Source organism: Micropterus salmoides, unplaced genomic scaffold (genome assembly GCF_014851395.1).
Source record: "Micropterus salmoides isolate LMB-PRFRI ecotype aquatic unplaced genomic scaffold, ASM1485139v1 Ms_hic_scaffold_13, whole genome shotgun sequence".
Classification (NCBI taxonomy): Eukaryota; Metazoa; Chordata; class Actinopteri; order Centrarchiformes; family Centrarchidae; genus Micropterus; species Micropterus salmoides.
The window spans coordinates 26,819,316-26,835,883 of NW_024040374.1; the positions used below are offsets into that span (position 1 = coordinate 26,819,316).

At 39.5% G+C, this 16,568-nt stretch overlaps 1 protein-coding gene across 1 annotated transcript in view; it reads left to right on the forward strand.

Moving 5' to 3' along the window:
• Positions 1-12,787, forward strand: part of gabrb3 (gamma-aminobutyric acid type A receptor subunit beta3) — a 36,658-nt gene extending 23,871 nt beyond the window's left edge. The window contains exons 8-9 of the mRNA XM_038716648.1: positions 7,851-8,092; positions 10,712-12,787. Coding sequence (XP_038572576.1) covers positions 7,851-8,092; positions 10,712-11,059 — 590 coding nt within the window. The 3' untranslated portion in view covers positions 11,060-12,787. The remainder of the gene's footprint in view (positions 1-7,850; positions 8,093-10,711) is intronic.
• Positions 12,788-16,568: the final 3,781 nt, after the last annotated feature.

Consider the following 16,568-nt stretch of genomic DNA (forward strand, 5'->3'; position numbering starts at 1 on the left):
AAATAGAGACATTTTCCACTGAATGTGTTCTGTCCTTATTACAAATTTTCATATAGTGACTCAAACACACAAAATCCAGTTTCCATTACTCCAAAATGCAAAATTGGGTCAATTTTCTCGTTTTCCTTGAAAAGTACAAAACTATCCATTGCCTCATTGTTGCAAGATGGCCTCAGTGCAGCGCATCATTTAGCCTGAAGCAGTCTATATTGTGTTCCTGTTGTTACACTGATTTCTCTAACTATCAAACATCCGATTTAGCCAGCCTACATTAACAAATCAACACAATCATAAGCCTAAGCAGTAATGAATGGATGATCACTTGTATTTATAGAATTTATCAATTATCAATGGCAAATTATTTCACAGACACAGATTATTTCACAGTACATTTTCAAGCATATTTGAGAGGTAATTACATTGTTATAGCCTATATTTAAATCCCTGAGCAGGCTATGGTCAGAGAAACATCGTGTTCTGTTTTAATATAGAAAACGTCTGCAGTGACTTGAGACCACAATTAAGCCAAATCACAATATTTCTTACAAAAAACAATACACATTAAAACAGGGTAAAACAGGACAGTAAAAGTTACAGTGCAGTGTACAATCAGGGTTAAAAGAGTTAAATGGAAAATAAAAACAGGCTGAGGGGTTGAGCAAATAATTGAGTTTCAATTATTTTGAAAAGAGAATAAACAGAGAAGTACACTTAATCTACTCTCTCTAGCTAGTCTGCTCCTGTAGTGTGTGTGTGTGTAGCTACACTGCTTCTCCTTGTTTAGTTTTGACTCTGAGGACAGAAAGCAGACCTGTCCCAGACGACCTGAGAGGTCTGGATGGTTCATAACGAAGCAGAAGATCAGAAATGTATTTTGGCCCTAAACCATTTAGTGCTTTATAAACTAACAGCAGGATTTTGAAATAAATTATTTGACATACAGGAAGCCAATGTAAAGACCTCAGAACTGGAGTGATGTGATCCACCTTTTTGGTCTTAGTGAGGACTCGGGCAGCAGCGTTCTGAATCAGCTGCAGCTGTCTGATGGATTTCTTAGGGAGCCCTGTAAAGACACCGTTACAACAGTCGAGTCGACTGAAGATAAATGCATAGATAGGCTTTTCCAGGTCTTGCTGAGACATAAGTCCTTTAATCCTTGATATATTCTTCAGGTGATAGTAGGCTGACTTTGTAATTGTCTTAATGTGGCTCCTCAAATTCAGGTCTGAGTCCATGACTACACCAAGATGTCTGGCTTGATTTGTGGTTCTTAACGTTACAGATTGAAGCTGAGCACTGACTTTCAATTGTTCTTCCTTGGCTCCAAAAACAATAACTTCAGTTTTATCCTTGTTTTATTGAAGAAAATTCTGGCACATCCAATCGTTGACCTGCTCAATACAGTTACTCAGTGCTTGTATGGGATCATAGTCCCCTGGTGATATCGTTATGTAAATCTGTGTGTCATCTGCATAATTATGGTAACATATTTTGTTGTATTTCATAATCTGAGCCAGTGGAAGTATGTAAATGTTAAACAAAAGAGGCCCCAGAATGGAGCCTTGGGGAACTCCACGTCATTTTTGTTAGTTCAGATGTGTGATTACCTATAGACACAAAGTAGTCCCTGTCTTTTAAGTAGGATTAAAACCAGTTTAGTACTGTGCCAGAAAGTCCAACCCAATTTTCAAGTCTGTCTAGTAATATGTTGTGATCAACCGTGTCGAATGCAGCACTGAGATCCAATAATACTAAGACTGAAATTCTGCCAATGTTTAAATGGATGACATTGAAGACCTTAACTAGAGCTGTCTCAGGGCTGTGGTGTGGTCGAAATCCTGATTGGAAGACATCAAAACAGTTATTTAGTGCCAAGAAAGCACTAAGCTGTTGAAAAACAGCCTTTTCAATGATTTTACTTAAAAATGGGAGATTTGATATGGGCCTACTATTGCTCATTAGTGACCTGTTTAGATTGCTCTTTTTTAAGAGTGGCTTAATGACTGCAGTTTTCAGGGCTTGTGACAATTTGTAGTAGATCTGAGTCCATGCATTTAGAAACATTTTTGAAAAACCCTGTTGGCAGAATATCAAGGCAGCATGATGAAGATTTCAGATGTTTTAGTATGTTCTCCAGGTTTTTATGGTTAATAGAATCAAATTGTCTCATGCTATATGCATTGTTTTTTAAGTGGACACAGGGACAAGACATATCCTGTTATTGATATGGAGGCACTGATTGTTTGTCTAATTGTTTGAATTTTGTCTGTGAAGAATGAAGCAAATTCATAGCAGGCCCTGGTGGATAGAAGTTCAGAGTCTACAGGAGGGTTGGTTAGCCTGTCGACAGTAGCAAACAAGGCACGTGAATTATTAGTGTTTTTGGTGATGACGTCAGAGAAGAAGACCGCCTTGCATTTCTCAGTTCTAAATTATAAATGCGAAGTCTCTCTTTATAGATGTCATAATGAACCTGGAGATTTGTTTTCCGCCACCTGCGTTCATCTTTTCTACACTCTCATTTTTGAGTTCTAACCAGCGTGGCATTTCTCTTACCAGAGACCACCTTCACCTTGGCTGGTGCAATGGCATCAATAACATTTGTAATTTTAGAATTGAAATTATCTACAAGCTCATTGTCTGAGACCCATGGGAGGGCAGGAGCTGGGGAGAAAGCCTCAATACATTTTTCACTAGTGTTTTCAGTGATATGCCGATATTACCTCTGTTTGTACATTTTTGTGCACGCAGATATAACTCTCAAAGAAAACACAGGAATGATCAGAGAGAGCAACATCAGTCACCACAACCTTGGAAATGTTCAGACCCTTGGAGATTACCAAGTCCAAAGTGTGCCCACTTTCCTCTTTCCTAAACACTCAAACCAGCAATTTGCCTAGACTTTACTATCATTGCACACCATCACACTCACACAGGTAGTAATAGACAGATTAAAAACTGAAGGTAGAAAGAAAAGAAGGAGATGGCATGCAAGTGGGAGGTAATGGGGATGTTCTGAATGAACGGCTACATGGCAGAAGATGTGACTGTGTTGTTATGTGAGATATATTTATGATTGATGTCCTGTCTTCCCCCTCAGAGACGCTGTAGTAGATGAAGAGTTTGTTGAGAGATCAAGTTCATTTAATTACCGTACTGTGACCTTAGACGATTACAGGTCGGACGTTGGCTAGCAGAGGACATCAGCACGGGATCTGACCTTTCCAATTTGGTATATTCGGGAATGTTGACTAAGTTTTGGTTTTGGCCTGCAACTTTATGTTTAGTTCACTCTCATCAACCTACAGAAAGCAGCTGTTACCTGCATGCTGTATACCCACTGTACACTACCTTCTCAGCACCAGACAGCAGACAGACACAGTTTGCGACCAGCTAGAGACCAAAACAGAACTAAAGGAGAGTGGATATTGGACTTTTATACATCAAGGGGGTCAGAAACGCAACTCAAAATGAATGCTAGTGTTGCTCGGTGTCTGCTGGATGTATAAATAAGCAACAGTTTTGCCACAATAACTTAACAAAGTGATAATATGTTGTGTTGCAGCTCTTCAGCCAGCACCACACGCGGCATTCAAAATTCTGAATGAACTTTTTATCGTGGCTGTGTGTTCCTTTCAGTCTGCTTAGGGCTGCTGCTCTGTGGTGTAATAGGAGACAGAACTGGATCTAAGACTCACACTTTCCACTGGCCTCTGGGACGGAAATGAATACGAGGCTGGAAAACACCCTACCATCTATAACTGCATTGATGGGGTTTTTACAGTGGAGCAAAGTACAAACTACAGTGTTGGGCTATATTTGCCTTAATGGAAATCCTCAGCTAGCATCTATGCACACAAAGCACTGAATGTGTAAGAAAGAGCACGTCATTGCAGCATTCATTAAATTTCTGCTTTGTGTAGTCACTGTGATTTTAAGATGAATGTAGCACATTTTGAGGGGCCTGGAGAGCAGCTAGATTTGGTGGCACCTCCGCAGGGTCAGACCTGTTCAGGGCTAACACCTCCTCAAGACCACTGTCTGAGGAAGTTAGAAAGCATTACTGTATTATCCAAATTCAATTACTTTTCTATGTGATGATTCACTGTAGATTTCTATTCATTCTACCATTATGGTGGTATGAGTATCCCAAGGAAAACTAAATTTGCAGGGGTACCAATCAGCCTTCAAGAGCAGTGGAACATAGGGAAGCTATTTTTCTAAATAATGACGATTACACCCAGGACAAGTCGCCAATCCATTGCAGGGCCACACAGACAAACAACCAGCCACACTCACACCTAAGGACAATTTGGGGTCACCAATCAACCGAGGCCGCATGCCTTTGGACAGTGGGAGGAAGCTGGAGCACCCGGAGAGAAGCCACGCAGACACGGGGAGAACATGCAAACTCCACACAGAAAGGCCGGGGCAACCGGGATCAGCTGTGCACGTTTATAGGTGATAGATATTTATTAGTCCTTTCGTAAATTCATACTGTGTCATACAGCAAACATCAGACCAACTACTTGACAGCCGCTTTACAAACACACACATCACCCTTAGTTATCTAACACATCACCAAGTTATACTAAAGGATCGTGCAGCCTACACAACTTTAAGCATCGGCCGATGGCCGTGCAGTTTACACAACCTGCCGTCATCACGGCAGTCTTTAAGTCGTGTGGTGTTCACACTACGTGACTGATCGGTGACAGGGACACACACCCACTACAGGAGCTGACAGCAGCTGTGTCACCCGAAGCTGGTCTCCAAACCATGTTTTGTCAAGAAAACACAGGTGAAATGTGATAATGGAAATGAAGCGATCCTGCACACGAAACAGCTGTTGTTTGTTATACAGACAAAGAATATGGGTGAAGGATGGATTAGCACATGCAGATAGTAGGGATTGTCTGAGCTACAGAGAGAGGGAGGGGAGTTAAAAGGTGCAGCTCCCCGACACGCAGTTAACTCCTGACTGTGAAGTCACAACTCACGGCCCTATAAGGAGAACAACAAACGCACTTGTTCACATTTTCAGCTGAGGACTGCTGCTTACTTTGGCTAGCCTTCAACTCAACAATCAATCAGGATTTCAGTTAATTGCTAAAGTTGCTGTTACTGTTACCTTGTCTGTGGTCCGCTGGCAGAACACCTTTTTGTTCAGCTGCCGTCGTGGTGTTGCCAAGGCGACATAAGTTTCGTTTTATGGTGGACAGACTGTGACACAGAGAGAGTTGTTGTTTTGTTTAGCATGAAATAATAACATGCTTTGGACACTTTCTTCTTTGTCCCTCGCCATTTTCTCTCTCTTCCTCCACTTTGCAAACGGCTACATTATAATCCTGTCGTGTTCACAGCGTAAACGCGATGTGTGACAGTAATAAATGTCCGTGCGAAACACTGTGCTGTATAGTTACATGGATTAAACGAAGCATCGATGCAAAGAATTTGTGTCGAAGCAATTTATTAATCGATTTTATCGATTTAATCGATTAATCGATTTTATCGATTTAATCGATAAATCGTTCCAGCCCTAGTGTTGACTTAAAATGATGTTAGATTCATGCGGATATGATTAGTTAGAAGAAAATCGAACCCCCCTGCCACACGTCAGTGTAACAAGTAGACAATTCTGTCTGATATCGTGCAAATAGCATGCCGTATTAGCTTCTACACAGTGGCGAAATAATACAGTGTATTGAGACTTGATATTGGCAGTCTTGATATGTATGTGCAAGGGACTTTTTTAACGTAACCTATAACCGTGATGTCCTCCTTGGCCTTCAAAGTAATACTCTGTAGGTAGTAATCTATTTAGCTGGACATGCTATGGATTGCAGTGTACACTACATTACAGCTGATAGGCACTGTTTATCTTTAAACTTTGCCGTTGTAAACAATACCACTAGCCAAACCCTTTAAAAGCCAAATATCACTCTTACTCCAGCCCCTTAGATTGTATTAAAGTCTGGTCATTAGAAAGAATGCAGGTTTAAGGCACTTCAGCATTGGCTTTACTTTTCAGACCCGGGGGTTGCCACTGGTCCAGCCCCATGCACATTCCTTTAACAAGCAAAATAAAATCTAAAGCTTGACAAAGCTACTGTGCTTAGTTATGGCTATAATTGGACAATCGCTGTTTGGGGGAGGGGTTTAGCAGTAAGAAATCATCTACAAGATGTCATCTGTGATTATCATTTCTTAATCTGTCTAGTTTTTACTGATGTAATGTCAAAGACAACAGTAAACTCTGCAGTACTGAAAATATTTCAGTGATCTGTTGAGTAACGCTCTCCTCTAAGTTCAGAGTTTAGATTCTAGCTCTTCCCTTTGTTCTGCAAAATGCAATCGATGCCATAAGCCCACAATGCTCTTGACACCCCCACACATGCAGTACTGTACAGTGCAACATTTTTGGTTTAATTATGTAAGCCTGAGTCGACAGAAATAGACACACCGTCCAGATTGGTGAGCAATCCAGGACATACAAAAACAACACAGACAAATTTATTGTTGATGGTGCACATTATCGAGAGAATTACTACACTGCTGTTTATTGTGTATTTGCTGAGTCTGTTCACTCGTTGTATGCTACATGAGCAGTAAACTATATAGGGGAGCAGTTTCTGCCTATCAAAGCCAAGTTAAATCAAACTTTCCAAGAAGATGCACCCAGGAACTTTCATCTGAACAATTCACTTGTAGCGCCATATCCGTCTGTCTTTATACATCGGTAACAGCAACAACCATGTACAGTATTTGTTGGACATCATAAAGTACCCATAACCTTTTGTGTGACTGATTTTGTGCATAAAGGGGAATCTAAAAGTGAAGGAATACAGTGTGTGTTTTTCAATATGGGAAGTCAGGCATCAACCAGGTTGTTCTTGAATATTATGTATGTAAGTATGAGTCAGTGACATTTACACACATTCACTCAAACACCAGTAACAAGGCTAACAACATAATTCTTTGTCCATTAAAAGGTAAGAAAAGTCATTGCACTGATAAAGCACAGGCTGTTATACTGAGATTAGTAACACAACAATAGATTACATGACAGAACTAAATTATATATGTCTGAAATAATAACTCAATTCTAGACATTGAAAAGGCTATTCTGTCAGTCATCTTAAACCACATTTTTCATCAACAAAAGATACTGACATTGATGCCAAGCACTTTTGTTGCTAGATTTAGCAACCTTTCAGACTGACCGGGCAACTTTATCTTTTAAAAGACACCTAGCAGCAAATTTAGCTACTTTTATGAGCTACTGTAATTCTTAAAACGCACACATTTCCCATCTAAATGACACAAAAATTATTTTCTCTGTCACACACTCAGTCAAAACACGCGATCTTTCTGCCCTGCTACAAAAGTGCATTGTGAGTGACGTCAGCATTAGCGACGGCTCAGCTCAATAGCCAGATACAGTCAGCACTACCTAGTTAGCATTAAGCTATATTGAACAGGCAACTTTAATGTGTCTGTTCATGTGTGGTTTCATCATAGGTTTTACTACATAAAATATAAAATATGATGTAAAAATGCATTGGGTTTATATTTAACAATAAAAATAATAGCAACTTTCCCTGAAAATGTGTTGGCAACAGTGACATAAGTAAGTTAAGACATTCGGTAATAGATCTAACCAGCTCCTGGTCCTGTGTGTTTTAGAAAACTGTCACTGAATAATTGTCTTATGCTTTAACATCAAGTTTGTGCTGAAATTCAGCGTCACTTCACTTCTTTTTCATGACCATGCAGTTTCAGGCCAGTTGTATTGTTTTAAATGAGCAACATGGTGATTCCAATTCAGGTATTTCTTTTTTTTCTTCCAGGGATCACCACTGTCCTGACCATGACAACCATCAACACCCATTTAAGAGAGACTCTGCCCAAGATCCCCTACGTCAAAGCTATAGACATGTACCTGATGGGCTGCTTTGTGTTTGTCTTCCTGGCTCTGCTGGAATATGCCTTCGTCAACTACATCTTCTTTGGAAGAGGTCCTCAGATGCAGAAGAAGCTTGCTGAGAAGGCACAGAAGGCAAATGACCGGGAAAAATTTGATAGACCCAAGGTGAGAATCATTCCCAAACACCAGAGAATCAAGTCACACTTGTCATTTCGCAGGTTCAGTGGGCCACTGTGTTTTAAGAGCTGTAAGCAACATTTTAACTAACTGCACTAACTAAGCAAATCTTTATTCTCAGTGTTGTGCTCCCCCAGTGGTCATAAGTCACTGTGGATGACAGCAATGCAAAGTCAACCTTTTCTGCTGCAGTCAAGCAATTCTTTAAAGCCATGGAATACATGTCCATATCAATAGTATAATTATATATAATGATATTTAATTTTTGTCCTCAGCTTCAAATAGTATATTGCAATCATTCAGTCATAAGAAAATTAGCCTCTGTATTTTTAAACATGGAAAGGAAAATGATGGTTGGATTACAGATTTTTATTTATTTTCATCACATATCATGTGCATTTTGGTAAAAATGAAATCTCCCTTTGATCAAATTATTTCAACTTGACACTGAACTTGTCGGGTCCATACAGTCGAACAACTTGATTCTCCCATAGTCCTTTGTGAGACGTTTGTGCCAGCTGTGATTCTCTGCCTCCTGATTGTGGAGCTCAGCTAACACCTGACCAAAGCTCAGACAAAACAGGTTTCTGTTTGTGTTTCTCCTGGCTAGTCCATTCTGGAAGGAAGCAATTGCAAGTCTTCGTCTGTTAAACAGTCCAATCAGGTACAAGGGCGCCGTCACTCACGAGGGGTGAGTGTCTGTCACTGCCTGTTGTGTCACATCTGTGAAACTTCCACTGAAACTTTGCTGCTGCAGGGCAAAGTTTGACCTCCTCATTTAACAAAACAACATGCTTAATCTCAACAAGCCATTTCTGTCACAATCACCATCACATACTGTGCAAGTATATATATTCCTCTTTACATTCCCTCTTCCTCTGTGGTATTTACCTTTGTATTGTCTCTATGTGTTTGTGGCCCTAACATCATGTACAGAAAAGGCAAACAAACCACTCCATAAGGAAGGATTTTAATCTTTGTTTTGTCTTTATTACATCATACAACATACACAACTAGTATGTCTATTAGTATTTGATAAACAAAGTCAAGGATTTGGCGATGTGTCATGATGTATGCACTGGGATAAAATATTTATGCCTGTTTGAAGGTCACAGGGGAAAAAAGCATCTTCTCTCCGTTTTTATTTGGCAGCAGTGTTGCTATTAAACCCCAAGCATTGCTCAGAGAATGTATGTATTTTAATAAATGTATATACATAAATATATGAATATCTTCCCCATTATTTAGAATAAAAATCAACTGTCTTACGTGAAAATATCTTAATCTGTGGGGGAAAGGAAGGTCATATTCCTGTTGCAGGTGTCTCAATGATAACAAAAGTTCCATATTTAAATAAACTAGTGCAGTGCCCGTTCACAGGGGCCAATGTGACACCTCCCTGCGCTTTTTAGATCAGAATGTGCGTCTCACGTTGGTTTCACCCACAGCATTAGTAACACTGAAACAAAACGACAAAATAGGTATAGGCCAGATATTCAGCGCGTCCTTAGAACATTACATTCTTACAACTCTGTTTCAACACATTCGGTACTAACGTATATCAAACCTGCGTGATGACAATCACTCCGTTTTCAACAATACACTACCACATCGGAGCATATAAGCCCGGCCCTGTGAGTGTTCCTCCCTCTTGCTGTGGTTTATTCAAATTTTAATAATTCCGAACGGGTCGTGAGTCCAGATTGAACCAAATGCGACACTGCACAGCCTTGGGTCCACAGCAACACACCCACCACGAGTGATGTTCAAACACAGACTCACTCATAGATTCCTAAGATTCCTGCCTTTATTAGAGAGATGGGATATATAGCATGCTATAACATCAATACATCACTATATAGTGAAGCATTGTTTTTTCCATAAGCGTAATGAGGGAGTGTATTTCAGTTTAACTCAGTGTTACTTGTTGCGACCATTTCCAAAGCTGAACACTTCATGGACAGCTTTATGGATTCAAGTCGAAAATTGTGGTGAGGATTTTACCTGGTATAGGAAGTTGTCTATCTCTGTTAAAAAGTATGTGATAGAATACTGTTTATAAGTTTTGTGTCCAATGATGTGTAGGCTCTGCAAATAATCAGTGAATAAGAATGAACTTGCGCAAGTTTTGACATCATACACATGATCAGGCAGGTCAGTGGTGCATCTCAAAGTGTTCATATTTTATAGACTGGTTTCTGTCATTAGTTTGCACTGACATTGACAGAGTAAGAAGATAAACATCACTGTGTCACCCCCTCTCACGTCTTGTAACCACATTGTTATATTGCTGTATACATCCTGTGCTTCTATTTTTGCCACATAGGTCTGAATGATTTATATGTCTTTGTGTGGGAAGCAATAGCTGTCATGACATTAGTATTAGAGCAATCCCGTACAACCTTGAGCTGATTTGTTTGAAGTGATTTAACTTTGGGACAGGAAACCTGGTTTTGAAGGCCGGCTCTCTGTTTCCCAGGCTGCAATCTGTCAGCCTGCTAGAAGACGCCGGCCCCGGGGCCTGACGCATGCTGCACATGTGTCATCAGTCAATGAAGCCTCAGCTCACAGCCCGTTTTTAACACCGCTCCTGTCTGTTGTGCCTAGGTGGACTCCCAGGGGAACATTTTGCTGACAACCTTGGAGATCCACAACGAGGTGGGAGGAAACGAGATCACAACCACTGTGAGCGAGACCCTCAACTCCACCTCCATGGTGTTCGACAACTCGGGCATCCAGTATAGGAAGGCGAGCGGGCCGCGCGAGTCGGGCCGCCTCAGCCTGGACAGGAGCGCACACCTTAAGAAAACCCGTCTGCGGAGACGATCCTCACAGCTCAAAATCAAAATCCCAGACCTCACTGATGTGAACGCTATTGACAGATTGTCACGGATAATATTCCCATTCAGCTTCTCTCTATTCAACTTAATCTACTGGCTTTACTACGTCAATTAATGCGCTGATGTTTTTTAAACCCACCTCTGTCTCATTTTTGATTTTCGAATGAGAGAAGACTTTGTTGTGAAAGGAACATATTATGGTCAAATCCTCATGAACTTTTTTTTTATCATAGCAAGTGCAGACTTTGATGACAAAACTATCACTCAGACAGTGTGCATCTGTTATATGCACAGACACAAGGGATTATCTACAGAACATGTATTTTACAAAGACTTGTGTGGACTGTAAATTACTCTCTGCTCTGACCCCTGTGAAGACCTGGGACACTGTATCTCAAGGGTAGAGCTACTGACTCTTTGCTGTGTTTACAGTACACTGCTTTAGGTCAGTTATTAAAACTGTACCCAGAATTTCAGTATAAGATGTGGTCACTGTAATACAACTTATTGCTAATGACAAAACAGCTGACAAAGACAAATATGAACAAATATGCTCATATAAACACAGGCCAAGCTCTGATCTGGACATTATATGCAATGAAACCAACTTAAAGGAATGTTTCAGTCTGTTGGGATATAAACATATTAGCTTTCTTGCCATGAGTTAGATGAGAGGACTGATCCCACTCTCATGTATGTACGCTAAATGTTGAGGCTATAGCCAGCAGCCAGTTAGCTAAGCTTAACAGCTATTTCCTAAAATCTCAAACTATTACTTTAATGTGCATTCAAGTCGAGTTATTAGCAAGAGAGAGACTAATGGAATCCATGCCAGCATTATATAAAGATGTCATTCTGTCATTCACTGCCATAATTTCAAGGAATTTGTTTGGGCCTTTTGGGAAGTATGCTTATTTACTTTCTTGCTGAGATTTAGATGAGAAGATCAATACCACTAAGTCAGTTATCTTAGCCTAGCATAAAGACTGGAAACAGCTAACCAGGCTATGTCCAGGTGAAAATGACCCTCCTACCAGCACATCTAACGCTCACTAATTAACACATTTAATCCCATTTGTTTAATCCATACATGAATAGACATGGAAAATTGACACTTTTACATGCTGTAACTATTTCTGCCGGACACAGACATTTCCACAACTTGCTGTTTTCGCATTTGTGTGTGTGTGTGTGTCTGGATTAAGGACGTTTGTTTTGTTTGTTGTTCGGACAGAATTAGCTAGCTGTTTCCTGTCTTTGCGCTAAGCTAGCTCGACTGGCTGCTGCCTGTATCTTTAGATTGAGCATACAGACGTAAGAGTGGTCCCAATTTTTTCATCTAGCTCTCGACAAGACAGAATGAGTATTTCCCAAAATATCTGTTCTTCTTTAACATTAAGAATTACCCATTTGCTATTGCTTTTCAGTATTCAAAAAGCATGCCATAAACCCAACAGCAATGTATGTGTCACATGACAGTAGAAAAAGGCTTTTACAGTAAACAATATCTGATCTGTTTACACTATTTCACTATTTTGTCATTGTGTTGTCAGCACTGTCACAATATTTTATTGATTTTGTGAAGCACGTATTCAATACAAATAGTTCACATGGCCTTTTTTTCCTTTCATACTGCATGTTGTATTGGGGACTGAGTGCAGACTCATTTCTGTAGACATCTCATGTTCAGATTTCTTAATTCTCCATGAAATGAAATGTACATACTGTGACTCTGCATATTTTCTTTCAGTTCACAATAATTACATGGCTTTATTGTCAACAGTGTTTTGCTCAGTGATTTCTGGCCTCGCTGTTTGGTTTTGTTAGTCTTTACACAACATTATCATTTCCTATTTGTGTGGTAAATACAAAACACAATGGTACAGCTTGTGATTATTTTCGTTCTTTCCTAAAGAAGTGAGTAGAGCACGTGAAATACTCTTAAGCTAAGACGGAATTAGGGGTATATAGTATCTCTAAAACAACAACTGTTGGCAAACACAGCTCGCAACACGCCATCTGCACTGCTCGATTGAGCGTCTCGCAGCGCGTAGGAGTGACACCGCCTATCAGAAGTCCACTCAGCTCAACAGCACCCGGGTGCAGCCTCCTGACGGAGCGCAGATCAAACAAAAGCACTAATGTTCCGGGAGGGCTTGATATTTTGAATTTCTTGCATGTTCCTTTAAAATTGATGTTCAGTAGTGTGTGTTTGGTAATTACCAATCAGGACTTCACCTGCTGCTATTTGGCTTTGCTGTACTGGCTCTGCGGAAATCCACTTCTGCTGTGTCATATACAGATACAGATTTGACTTAACAAAGGCTTAATGGGTAACTAACTCCTTAAACCTCCTTCTATTTAGCATTTTTAAGCACTGAATAAACTATTAATACATTATTTATATTATTATTTATTATTATTACACATTATAATGTAGTTGTAAGAAGATACAAGGACATTTGGAAGTGTTTATTAATGCATAGCTGTATAAAAAAACAGATAATGAATTGATAAATCATAGCTATATAATGACATATGAACAAATCCATAATTAACATTTATTGTTTATATACATGGACAGATCATTCACAGCCGTGTTTAGAACTATTTAGAAACGTGTTTGAGACTCATGAAGACGTGTTGAGCTTGGAGGTTTCATTCCTGACCTTGGAATTAGAACGATATATCTTAACAAAAAAAAAATCTTCTACTGACAATCACTAATGAACTGTTTATACATTGGTTACTGATGAATCATGGGAGGTGTTATAGTTGCTGACATTATATAACAATTCCAGACAAAGAAATCTCCTTATCGACTCGACACTAAATTATAATGTGTTAAAAACAATTCATTGTTTTTGCTTATAAATACAAAATAAGAGGCGTGTTGAGAAAAAGATTTAAAAATGAAATGCCCCCACAAAGGATTTTGTTTGCCTTATTGGGATGGATTAAAGGATTTCTCGAAACTCTATTTGATAATAGCCAAAATTGAATAATCAATACTTCATCATGAGGCTGTTTTTAGGCACAGCGGTGCTTTGAGCTAAATGCTAGTGTGAGCATGCTAACATGCTCACAATAACAATGTTTACATGCTTATATTTAGCACATAAAATGTTTGCCATGTTGACAATCTTAGTTTAGTGTGTTAGCATGCTAACATCTACAAATGAGCACTAAATACAAAGTGCAGCAGAGGCTGATGATTATGTATTTTCAGGTAGATCACCAAAGTCATTTGGATTCATTCTTTGTGGACCGTGATCGTCCGTCCAAAAATATTCCATTTTGTAGATGTTGGACTATTTCGCAGAATAATACTATGGCTGGTAAAACTGCACAAATTGTATGGCAATCTATCCAACAGATCTTGAGACATTTGACCTAAAATCACAAATGTAAACCACGTGGTTAAGCTAGAGGAAATTCGGTAGGATTCATCTTCTGGGGATCATGAATGTCTGTTAAATGTCATGGCAATCCATCCAATATTTGTTTCATAAATGTATTTCAGTGTGCACCAAAGCGGTGGACTGATCGACCTGCAGACCGACCTAGACTGCCAAAATCCACTTGGACTGGCTATAACATCTGAAATATACTTTACAACCAAAAATATACTCAGAAATAAACCAGTTTGTTCCCACCTTTCTTATATATATGTAAATTTACTGTTATGGCATAATAAAGCAAAGCAATTTCCTCAGCAGTGGATACCATAAACCAGCCAGGAGAGGCCATTTTCTGTTGGGACCTTGTCAGCAGAAACGACATTGAAACAACCGTAACAGAGTTATGATTCCTGTTTTACTGTGTGTGTGTGTATCAACAGCAGTTAGGTCATGGCACAGCATCTCTCAAATGAGCAACGCTGGTAAAATTTTTCATAAGCAGCAACACAACTGTAACCGTGCCTTTACTCCTTCAGTCATCCCCATTCTTCTTTTATTCTCTCCGTCCTTTCTCTGTTGTATTATTTTTCAAAAGACGTGAGTGACTTGAATCTCATTTTGGTCACTACACTTGCTTGTTCCTTATCCCACTGTTCGTATATATTAATGTTGTAACGGGTGTAGTGTGGGATGAATGCATTGGAGGATTGGGCTGCGTGATAAACTGGAGCCGCAATAATTCAATTTGCAAAGTACAGCAGATTTATAGTGGCACACTTCAGATAAATGAAAAGCAAGTGTTTGTTCCGCTGTGTGCTGTACATTATGACGATGTGACACGTGAGCAGCAGTTAGGGCTGAAATTTTCTTTCACCATGAAACCTCCAGTCACCTGCACTCTCATTACATGGCTTTGTTCTAGTGACCGATGAGACTGATCAAGCCACTGGAACAGCTCTTGGATGAAATGACTAATAACTGTTTAATGAAAAAGGGCTACTGTATACAATAGCAGTCCCCTGTCTTTACTACAATATACAATCATGTTTTAGATAAAACTAACAAAGCAGCTCCATATAGAAAAGGTTTGGTGTGGAGGAACTTGCACAGAGCCCTGAACTCAACCCCATCCATCACCTCTGGGATGAACTGGAATGCACGCTCTCTCTCTCACACACACACACACACACACACACTTTTTGGACATGTGGCGTGTTTTCATTGCACATCCGGTTCAGAGAACATTTATGTTACTTCACTGATTTATACTGTACAGTATAACGGAGTGCAACAAACTGTTCACCTTCTGAGAAATATAATTCATGCATTATAATTCAAATGTCAGAGAAAACTGTCATAGGAATGAATGTGTCTTTGCTCATGTGTGACGTGTACATATACAGTTTATGAGTGATGAGTCAAAATAACAAAAATCAACTTCCACGTACTGTCTACCATTAAGGTTGATTTATTGTGCATCTACATATCAGAACAGCAACAGCAGGGAAATGCCTGGCAAAAAATTTACATGTTGACAATGCGCAGGAGCAAATATTAGCATGACACTTCAAGAGAAATTATTATGAACTCAGCACTGTAAAATAAAGCATAACCAAACAAATGTATACAGAATGCAAAAAATGCACTGCCATCATTAACAAAGGACTGCATGCTGCCAAACAAATCTATAAAGCTTTTGATTCAAACTGTGATTTTAAAGCACAGAACAAGCCATGAAAAACGCCAACCAACTACTGCACAGTGAAAATGAAACTGCAGTAAAGCAGGCACGCAGTGCCTTCAAAAAGTTTTTGGAGAAACTGTGCTTAAAATCCCTGAGGATGCTGGACTGTAAAGCCTCCTTGAACAACACTACCTTTAGGACTTGACGGTATAATTAGGGTTTTTACGGGGAAACTGTCAGAAGGGAGGATGAGAGAGTGTCACTCGGTAATTGTGATGTAAATCAGGGATCAGATGGTGGGAGGGTAGTGGGATAGAAATTGCTCCGCACGGTGGAGTTTAATGACTGAAATGAAAGTAAACAGTGAGGTATTTTTAACCATGAGCTTCTAAGAACATAATACTATAGATTAAGGAATAAGTGAGTTATTGTTAGAATTTAAAAAAGTATTTTTTCTTTGTGGTTCTCACCCCCATGTCTTCCAATTCTCTCCTAACGAATCAGGGCACGTCTGAGCAATAAAAGCAATAAAGAAGACA